The 10,497-nt window shown below is 40.6% G+C and overlaps 1 protein-coding gene across 1 annotated transcript in view; it reads left to right on the top strand.

The window, feature by feature from the left end:
* SMC6 (structural maintenance of chromosomes 6) overlaps positions 1 to 10,264 on the top strand; it is a 60,727-nt gene extending 50,463 nt beyond the window's left edge. The window contains exons 24-27 of the mRNA XM_015423771.1: positions 1,927 to 2,032; positions 5,246 to 5,398; positions 6,126 to 6,223; positions 9,973 to 10,264. Of these exons, the coding sequence (XP_015279257.1) occupies positions 1,927 to 2,032; positions 5,246 to 5,398; positions 6,126 to 6,223; positions 9,973 to 10,084 (469 nt within the window). The 3' untranslated portion in view covers positions 10,085 to 10,264. The remainder of the gene's footprint in view (positions 1 to 1,926; positions 2,033 to 5,245; positions 5,399 to 6,125; positions 6,224 to 9,972) is intronic.
* Positions 10,265 to 10,497: the final 233 nt, after the last annotated feature.

Below are 10,497 nucleotides of genomic sequence, written 5' to 3'. Positions count from 1 at the left end.
ACAAGTCTTTCCAGGCCCCCTGCTTGTATGTATAGGTCTGTGTATATACACACACATACAAGTGGAGCCATGGAAGAAACTTGCTGAGAGGGGACGTCCCATACCCTTTGCCTTTGCTTCCTCAGCTCTGCTGCATCCCTTCTCTGTCACTCTTCCCCTTTCTGTCTCCTTCCCACCCCTTCTCTGTTGCTCTTCCTTTCCTCCACTCACTGGGCTGCTCCTATGACAACTCGGGCTTTTGCCCCCTTATAGCACTGCTGCTTCAGCACCTGGGGTGCAGCTATGACTCCATGCCCCCTCCCCACCCTCCTCTAGCGCTGCCACCTAAGTTGGGCCCAGAAGGGGGAGCATTGCTGTTTCAGCAGCAGGGATGGCTGGGGACATGGGGAACCCGAGAGACCCAGGTTTGAATCTCCCCTCCTGCTATGGAACCATACAAGTCAGGTATACCTGGGTCAGGTGCACCTCACAGGGGTTTTGTTGTGGAGATAAAATGGAGGTGGGAAGAACAATGTTGTAAACCAATATGTGTCCCCATTGGGGAGAAAAGCAAGTTATAAATATAAAATACAGGTAACATTGTGGTAAGATTAGACTTTGCAGATGGCAAAGTATAAATAATAAAAAAAAAGTTTGGCTACTCAGTCCATTCACAAATTGTGGATATCTGCCATTTGCTATAATTTTAGAAGCTAATAATCAACACAACAGTGTGTTCCCTTCCTTTGTCCCCTCTCCTATAAGAATGTCTACTTTCCTTCTATGGTTAATTATAGCCATGGTATAAGCTCTACATCTGCATTGACTCTAATTGTAGTTTACACAAATCAGATCCCCTTGTGTAAGGTTTGCAGACTCTGAGGTCTAGGTGTTGCCTCACTTTAAAATTTGAGAAAGGAACAGAGTAATACAATAATAAATCGATACATTCTTCAGTATTCTCTGGGGTCCCCTCAATGGTTGCTTTAATTCTTATGCGGGGGGGGGGGGATTCACAATAAGAAAATATCAGTGGGACAACACAGGAGAATTCCGTAAACTACAAATTTATAAGTAAAGTAGTAACACCTACTCTGCAATCCTAGGCAGAGTTGCACTCTAAGCCGATTCCCCTCTGTAAATTTAGAAGGGTGCAACTCTGTCTGGGATTGCACAATTAATCTAGTAAGTAGTGACTTGGAACACTATTTTGTGTCATGCTTCCAGTGAGCTAAATAGACTGTGTTATTTCTGCACCAAGCTGTAGTATTTAATTTTTAAATGTATACCAAACAGGTCTAACTAAGAGTTGAAAATTGCCTTACTTTGGAGGTATTGTGATGTGGAGAGCAATTAGGGCAATTCTGTTTATCATTGGGACCTTATGACATTTATTTTGAAATAGAGCTCCTAGGGTATATTTTCTCCCCGTCTTCGCCCCATATCTGCAATATGACTGCTGCACGCAGAGCCTGTCAGAGACACAGCAACCTTCAGAACACTTCCTTGGGAGTAAGGCCCATTGAATAAAATGGGGCATAGCAGAACTGCTTACCATTGTTCCCACAGTATACACCTGGGGAGTGGAATAATGCTTGCAAAATACTGTACAGTTGTACTGAATTGTCCCAGAAGTACCAATTTGGAATATAATTATAAATTCTTAGAATGTGTGTAATACCCTACTTTGCCTCCAAGGTACTTGGTTTTTCAGGAAATTGTAGCACTTTATCGAACTGGAATTTCATTATATTTTAAATTAGTAATTGACTCATATTAACACATAATTTTTAACTACTCAAAGCAAGTAGATGATCCCTTGAATAGTAAAACTGAAAAATGGAAATGCATTCTGTATACCTGTTTTGGAAGTGGAACCCCCCCCCCAACATCCCTTTGTAATATATATTTTCAGTGGGTGTTTTGTTTGTTGTTTTCATTCTGAAGGTTCCTAACTATGCGGTGCAAATACTACTTTAATTCTTTGTTAAGTCAGAGGTCATTTTCTGGAAAAATTGAGTTTGACCACAAAAATGAAAAACTCTCAATTACAGTAAGTAACTTTATATTTTCATTATGGATTAATTTGCAATGATTTATCTTCTTCTTTGGTTGCTGTTCAAAGTTTTTTTCCAGTTCCTACAATGAACCAAGCCTGGCAGTGAAATGGTGTAGTGGAAGAGCAGCAAGAGTGAATACCCAGTCATATGGAGGGCCCAGTTCTCAGGATGCTGCTAGGCTTTCCATAATTACAGGTGCTCAGACATTAAATGGAAGCAAGATAAGCATCTAGGAGAGATTTCACCAATCACAGAGAGTTTTATGGTGCCCCTGCCCCACATGACTGACAGATGTTAGCCAACTGCTTCTTAGGGCTAGTCTATCCTGCTTTGTCTGAGCTGTTTTAAGGAGAGAACAGATACTGACTTTTATTGAGATACTCTCCACATCTGTGTTTGCATTCTCAAATGCTCAACTTAAAAGCGCAAGCAGCTACAGTGCTGTTATATTGTAACAAAGTAGGACAAGCTTAACCCAGTTCAGTTATTTTTATTTTAGCTGGTTTAGTCCCATTGGGATAAATAGGTCTGAAACTACCTTCTCTAGTTTACATGGGTAGTAGCTTTTTAAACTTTGACTGACCAAAATGTTTTTTCCAAGACAATGGCTAGTATATTCTGCCTCTTGATGAACTTTTTTTTTCTTGCTGGTAAATGAGGAATGTCCTATTAAACAACTGTATTAATTGAACCATTTTTAAATTAGTACTGGAATGTATTTCTTTGATTTCAGGTTTTCATACAGCTCAGGATTTAGTTGAGTTCTTGAATTGCTCATGTCATTTTCTTAACTTGGAAAATTGTCATGATGGTTATAACCTGCAGGTGTCCTCACACTCTCAAGAGAGACTCTAGCCGCACTCAATTAATTTTACAAAAATATGTTCCTTACTGGACTGTAAATGACAGGCACACCACTTCCTTCGGACACTGGGGTTTTATAGCTGTTCAGGCTGTAGTGATTCTGCTTTCTTTATTCATTCATTCATTTCTTCATTTACTTACTTGTTTCATTTATATCCTGCCTTTCCCCCCCAGTGGGCACCCAAAGCAGTTTACATCATTCTTCTTTCCATTTTATTCTTGTAGCAATAAGCATGGAAAGTAGGTTAGGCTGAAAAGTATGTAACTGGCCCAAGGAGACACTCAGAAAGCTTCCATGGTAGAATGGGGATTCCTAATTTCTGTGAGGCTGTCTGTGTTTCTGTTATTTGCCTGCACTATTTGCAATTCAGCAAACACTCTCACTGTGAAAATATCATTCATTTTCAGAATGTTTTCAGGAGCATCACTCCTCTATCACTAGTTTAATTATTTCAATCTAGAGAATGAATGGTTGCAAAGATGGATGAAATCAGTTCCACCCAATATTCATAACTATCACCAACAAAAGAGGCCTGTAGGATTTGACTTGCCATGTAAAGTATGGAAGATAGCTAGAATACGAACAGGCTTTGGCAGTTGTGCAGACCTGCTGTTTAAATGGGGCAAAATACTAGGACCCGAATGCGATTGTGGTGCAGCCTGCCAAACTATTTTCCATCTGTCACAGGAATGTGAGCATCGTGCTTTCCAGGGGGATGCGACAGAGATCTTTGTACTCTCCCCAGCTGCAATTGAATGGATTGAAAATTTAGATATTAGTATTTTAGATAATTGCCCCATCTGTCTGCATAACCATTGTATCTGCTTGGTTACATATTTTATATTATTATATGCTTCCTGTGTGTAACTCTGCCATACAATTTAGTTAACATAAATTGTATCCATATATGTCATTAATGGCTTATACTTCAGGACACCATGAAATGAAGTGTGAACACTGTTTTCATTCAAACATAGCCGTCTTTTGAAGTATTTGTTACATATCTATGAATAAATTAATGTCCCTCATTATGATTACTTGTGATAATCGTGCTCTCTGGATGACCCACATCCTGAGATTGATTACTCCTGACCACATTTGAAGGCAGGCCTTATGGAAAGTTATTCTAACCCTCCAAGAAGGAAGAATATCTTCCATACACAAATCATGTCCACCTCTGTTGAGATATAAAATAGGCTTATTAGGATCTCCAACACATAAGTGCTGCAGTGGTGGTGCTGAGTCCACCATGAATCATATGGAAAAGAGACCCCGTCATCCAGCCCAAACTGCATGCTGAGTCAACGTTTTCAAAAACAAAATAGTGAGGTATACAATAAGGAAACAATAAATGAAAAACTCTGCAAAACCTGTGTCAAAAATAGTTAAACTAGGGACAAAAAAGGGGGAGGGACTTAACCCTGAAACCTAGGATCAAGAACCTAAAGAGGTAAGTCAAACAGATAAAAACCTTAATGTGTATAATATAAAAAGATACATGTATTTATTAGCAAAGAATTAAAAAACATATAAGGGCCCAATCACACCTCATGTAAAAATGCCAAAATCTAACGAGAACCAGTGGACTTGACCGGACGCATTTCAGCCTGTATAGACATTCTTCAGAGGTCAAACACAATGAGGAACAAGTTGGCTTATATCATAATATAATACAATTAGACAATTATGCAACATGGATACAGAATGGACCAGAAAAGAATTGTTCCAAAGTGAAACCACTAAAGTAAAAATGAGGCCTCCAAAGATGCAATCACACGCCAAATGATATTTCACTGATAATAATTTCTGGTCTAGAAAGTGCCTTCCAATGATTGTTTAGTTCAAGCCAAAGCATCCTCAGTAAAATTGTCCCTTTAGCAAAGAGGCATCCTGAAGATATTTGACCTTCCCAACTCTTTTCAGTTTCTTTTTAACTAATCACCATATTTGAGAATTTGCCCCTTTTGAACTTAAATGTGGCTATGTTGGACTTCCATGCAACTCGGTAGCTCATAGTCAGTGTTCCTTAACAGTTAAAAACTTCTTTTACCTTCTGCTCCCGTGAAGTCCATTCTGTGTGTGTGTTTCTAAACAAATAGAGCCATTTTTCCCCAGCCAGTATACATTTGAAATGGGGAGAGGATCCCTCTTCAGTACATAAAGTGGAATACATAGAAGGAGTCACCAAACACAGGATCCCTTCCACTGCATGAACAACAGATTCCCTCACAATGTGAATACACACTGCTATGCTAGAGAAATAGTCTCTTTTTTGGGAATATGTATTTTTTCAGCTAGTTTCTAATAATAATAATACTTCTCTTTCTTTATAAAACTGAAGGTTCAACCTGGAGAGGGAAACAAGGCCGCTCTAGATGACATGAAGTCTTTATCGGGGGGTGAACGTTCCTTCTCTACTGTGTGCTTCATCCTTTCCCTGTGGTCAATTGCTGAATCTCCTTTCAGATGTTTGGATGAATTTGATGTCTTTATGGTACAGTTTTAATGTGCTCATTCTGATGCTTAGTCTAGAAATTGATATGCCACTTTTCTTCCATCACAAAACTCAGGGTGAAATATATAGAGTTACAAGAGGTCTGCTCTGCCGAGTATTCCCAACCTGTACTTGCTTACCTTCAGAAAAGTTGCCTTTCCCCTGGAACTAAAGATTGTTTATAAGTTATACTAGTCTGCCATCCTGGAGAGTTGCCGTCTACCTTGGCTGTGGCAGCTTCCTGAGACGTCAGCACCTGTTCATGAAACTGAAATCCTTGGGATGAGTGGCAGCATCTTTCATCTGTACTCTCCCTTCAAGCTCATAAACATCCTATTAAACACACAACCCCACATCCATACATACTAAATGTAGGCATGTATGTTGCCCAGCAGAGCTAATAGCTTGGGAGCAGGAGGGAAAACTATGCATGGAAATGGGTTTAACCCTCCTCCTATGGTGCTGGTCCAAGCAATTGGAGCCTTCCCCACCATGGCTGAAGATTTCAGGAGATTCACTCATGGCTCTCATGGTGGTCCATCACTACATCGAAGGGAATCCAGAGACATTGCATTCCCCCTGCCCTGCACCATTGGATCCCCCACACCTGTGTTCTTTGCTTTGGTCTTTGGATCTCAGCTCTGTGCTACAACATGTTATGTATTTAAACTTGAATTAAATTTGTTTATATGATGAGATGCTTCATAATTTTCCTTGTATCGTATAGGATATGATTAACAGAAGAATTGCAATGGACATGATGCTTAAGATGGCAGATTCTCAACGTTATCGTCAATTTATTTTGCTCACGCCACAGAATATGAGGTAATTTGTTCATCTGTTTTTCTGGCTTGAAGCAAGTAACTGTGAGATGTCAGCAGCAGTTCTTTTCATGTGTACTGCCTAGGATTTTAGTAGTGTTTTTCCCCTTCTGTGTCCCACTGTACACATCTTCTATACTGCTGAACACACTGGTTTTTAACTGGAAAACCCAGAAACATGATATAATTTAAATTTGCCTCTTAAAAGCTTGCAGCGTGTAAACGCTTGCTGGATGAAGTTTAATAATGTCAGTGGGAATACTGAATCAGGGAAATGAAGGGGTATAGAAAATTAAATTGAGGCTGTAGAAATCTTTTTCTTTGAACGCAACTTTAATTTTAAAAAGGAAGTATCAAATAGGGTCCTAGATCCAAGTTTGCTCCTGCCACCCCCATGTAATATGATATATTGTACTCCAGTGTTCTCTGGTCTACAGCAGTAGCGGGAATGTATATGCTCATATGTAGAGAGCTCTGGAGGGAAAATCTGCCTCTGAGCTTCCATTCACAAAATATAGAAAACAGATATAGAAAATCTATTAGATTAGATATTTAGACCAGTGGAGTATTGAATTCCAACGTATTCCTTATAATCAAGCCATAGAAAAATTAAACAAATTAAACTGTTGATTCTGTTTTGGCCAAGGATTGCAGCAAATACACTTTAACCTTCTTCTCCGTCTATAGCCCATCTATAAGTTTGCATCTTACCTTCCCATTCCACTGTATTTGAAAAAGTGTGTTTTGCACACGAAAGCTCATACCTTGAATAAATCTTTGTTGGTCTTAAAAGTGCCACTGGACTCTAAATTTGTTCTACTGCTTCAGACCAACACAACTGACTACCTGGATCGTCTTCTCCCTTGTTGGAGTTCTGATGATGCTACAAATCAGGGGTATTATCCCTTGTTTTATTTTTCCACTTCCATGGTGCTTCATTTAGAATGGGTTTTTTTTAGTATGCAGCCATTCCAACTGTGGTCTGGAGATATTGAGGGTTCTAACTTATGCCCCCTCCATTCATGAAGTTTCACAAGGGATCCCCTGCCAGGAATTGTCTCTCACTCCTCATGTCACACATGGTCATTGTCCTCAAGCAACCCATCCTTCTGGATCGGCAGAGGACCCTACATTCTGTGTTGAGTGCATAGCTGTTCAATGCTACTTTATGTGTCAGGGCTCTCTTCAACAGAGTGCCGTTTTTTCTTTGCCATGTCCCTGCATGTAGTTCAGTTGGGACACTTGTACAGAGCTGGCTGCTCTGTTATAAGACAGTTATGGGTGAAAGTCATTCTGTGACGCTAAGCACCCATTAAGAAAGTGGTCCTCTGTGGTCCCTTCCTTTGAGAGATTCACACCCACCTCCCTCACTCAGTGAACTTGCTATTCTCCCCATGTGGCACAGAAGCCATGGTAAGCAGTGGGGTACCGCAGGGATCAGTACTTGGTCCACTGCTTTTTAACTTGTTCATTAATGATTTGGAGATGGGAGTAAGCAGTGAAGTGGCTAAATTTGCGGATGATACAAAGTTGTTCAGGGTGGTGAAAACCAGTGAGGATTGTGAGGCACTCCAAGGGGATCTGTCAAGGATGGGCGAGTGGGCGTCAACATGGCAAATGGGGTTCAATGTGGCCAAGTGCAAGGTGATGCACATTGGAGCCAAAAATCCTAAATATAAATACACATTGATGGGGTCTGAACTGGCAGAGACTGAGCAAGAGAGAGATCTTGGAGTTGTAGTGGATAACTCACTGAAAATGTCGAGACAGTGTGTGACTGCAATAAAGAAGGCCAATGCTATGCTGGGGATTATTAGGAAGGGTATTGAAAACAGATCAGCCAATATAATAATGCCCCTATATAAATCAATGGTGAGACCTCATTTGGAATACTGTGTGCAGTTCTGGGCACCACACCTTAAAAAGGATATTATAGCTTTGGAAAAAGTGCAGAAAAGGGCAACTCGAATGATAAAAGGGTTGGAACACTTTCCCTATGAGGAAAGGTTAAAGCGCTTAGGGCTCTTTAGCTTGGAGAAAAGACGACTGAGGGGTGACATGATCGAGGTTTATAAGATTATGCATGGGAAAGAGCAGGTAAAGAAAGAGGTACTTTTCTCCCTTTCTCACAATACAAGAACTCGTGGGCACTCCATGAAACTGCAGAGCGGTCGGGTTAGAACGGATAAAAGGAAGTACTTCTTCACCCAAAGAGTGATTAACACATGGAATTCACTGCCACAGGAAGTGGTGGGTGCTACAAGCATGGACGGCTTCAAAAGGGAATTAGATAAGCATATGGAGCAGAGGTCCATCAGTGGCTATTAGCCACAAGGTATAGCTAGGGGTTCTGGGGCAAGTGATGCTCTGTCTTCTTGGTGCTTGGGGGGGGGGTCAACAGTGGGAGAGCTTCTAATGTCCTGGCCCCACTGCTGGACCTCCTGATGGCACTGGTATTTCTGGCCACTGTGTGACACAGAGTGTTGGACTGGATGGGCCTTTGGCCTGATCCAACATTGGCGTCTCTTATGTTCTTATATGTTCTTATGAAAATGGGGTTGCACTTACCTGTAACCATTGTTCATTGAGTGGTCTTCTGTGCAGGCACACATCCCTCCCTCCTGCCCCACTGTGAGCTCTCTGGAAACCTTGGCATCTTAGAGTCTCTGGCGGTGCCATGGAGAGAACTGAGAGAGTCGTTCCCCTCCTTCTGTCATGTGATTGTTTGGGTGGGAAAGCACCAGAGAGAGGAGGGGCGCTCCTAGTCTATTAGAAAGCGTGGAAATCTTTTCTGCAGCTGGCCCATGCTCACTCAGTTCCCATGCGTGCCTGTGCAGAAGACCACTTGATAAACCATGGTTACAGGTAAGTGTAACCCCATTTTCGAGGTGATGCAGCAGAAGTCTATCTGATAGTCCTAGAGGTTGAGGTCTGTAAATTCTCGTTAGTAATCTACTAAAATTTATTTATTTACAACATTTGTATCTTGGCTTCCTGTCCAGTCAGATGTATGTACTAAAATCACTGTAGTATTTTTGAAACTCTTACAAGGGATCTGAAGTAGTATGCATGTACAGTCAATTTTAGGTTTGGAATAGAAGAACTCCTAGTCCATTCTCCTTCTCTGATGAAGCTTACAATCCCCCACATCCTTTTTTTAAAAAAATAGTTTCCATTCCAATTGGCAGATGCCAAGTATACTTGCACAGTATCAGCTCCTGCTGTATTTAAAGCAAGTTTCTGCAGCCTTTTGGTGTGAACTCCAAGGAAGGAGATTGCAGAAGCTCCCTATGGCATTTCCTCCAAAACTCTGAATGCCATAGGAGCCATGAGACAGCACCCATAAACTTTTGGTGCCTGCAGCTGGAAAGTGTACATTGTCACCATTATTCTGCTATTAGCTTGTGACAAGCCTGTAAATTCACTCGTGCAGAAATAAGAAATTGGAACATGAAAAAGCTCAACAGATGATAGCCGTTTTATGCCGCACTGTGCCCCATCACTTCACCAACTTTTCCAGTCAGGGATTGTTTTGTGGCTGCAAGCAACATTCCTTATCAAAGCAACTAAAAAGTTTAATAAGAAAATCTCAATTAAAGTAATGTCTGTACCATTTAGTGAGGATTTGCTCATCAGTTTAAAGTGTCATTATCAGTCTAGTTAGATCGGAAATGGAGAACTAGCATGGTTGAAGGGTAGGAGTTGCTCAAGGAGAAACCATGATTTGATTACCTTTGTTCTGTTTTATAATAGTTCCTTGCCTACCAGTCGCTTTATTCGCATCCTCCGAATGCAAGACCCCGAGAGAGGACAAAACACACTGAATTTCCGTCCTAGAGGTGAAGAAGATGAAGATGAAGAATGAGTACCTTAATTGTGTACTGCACATAATTGTCAACTTAACACATGTTCAAAGTTTTGCACTAGTGCAGCTGTTTTGTTTGTAAAAAGAAATGAACAGAAATTTATTATTCGTGGAAGCAAGAGACATGCTGCTTTTATTGTTCCAAAGGTATTACAAAATACCAGATAGTAGACAATAAATAAATTTTATATAATAACCATTCTGAGATATTATTTAATAATGGAAGAGGTTTTTAACACCTATAATATCAAATGAATAAATTCTTGCCTACGATTCCTGCAATATTTAATAAATGGCCACTCTTTTCTGTGGTATACGCAATATCCCATACTGATCAGCTTTTCTGGACTCTAGCCACGTGTATCTTAGCTCCTACAGGTATACTGATGGTACTTAATACATCTGTCACTTCT

The sequence above is a fragment of the Gekko japonicus genome, unplaced genomic scaffold, assembly GCF_001447785.1.
Source record: "Gekko japonicus isolate JY-2015 unplaced genomic scaffold, Gekko_japonicus_V1.1 scaffold121, whole genome shotgun sequence".
NCBI classification, from domain to species: domain Eukaryota; kingdom Metazoa; phylum Chordata; class Lepidosauria; order Squamata; family Gekkonidae; genus Gekko; species Gekko japonicus.
This window is presented reverse-complemented; position numbering and strand designations above follow the sequence as displayed.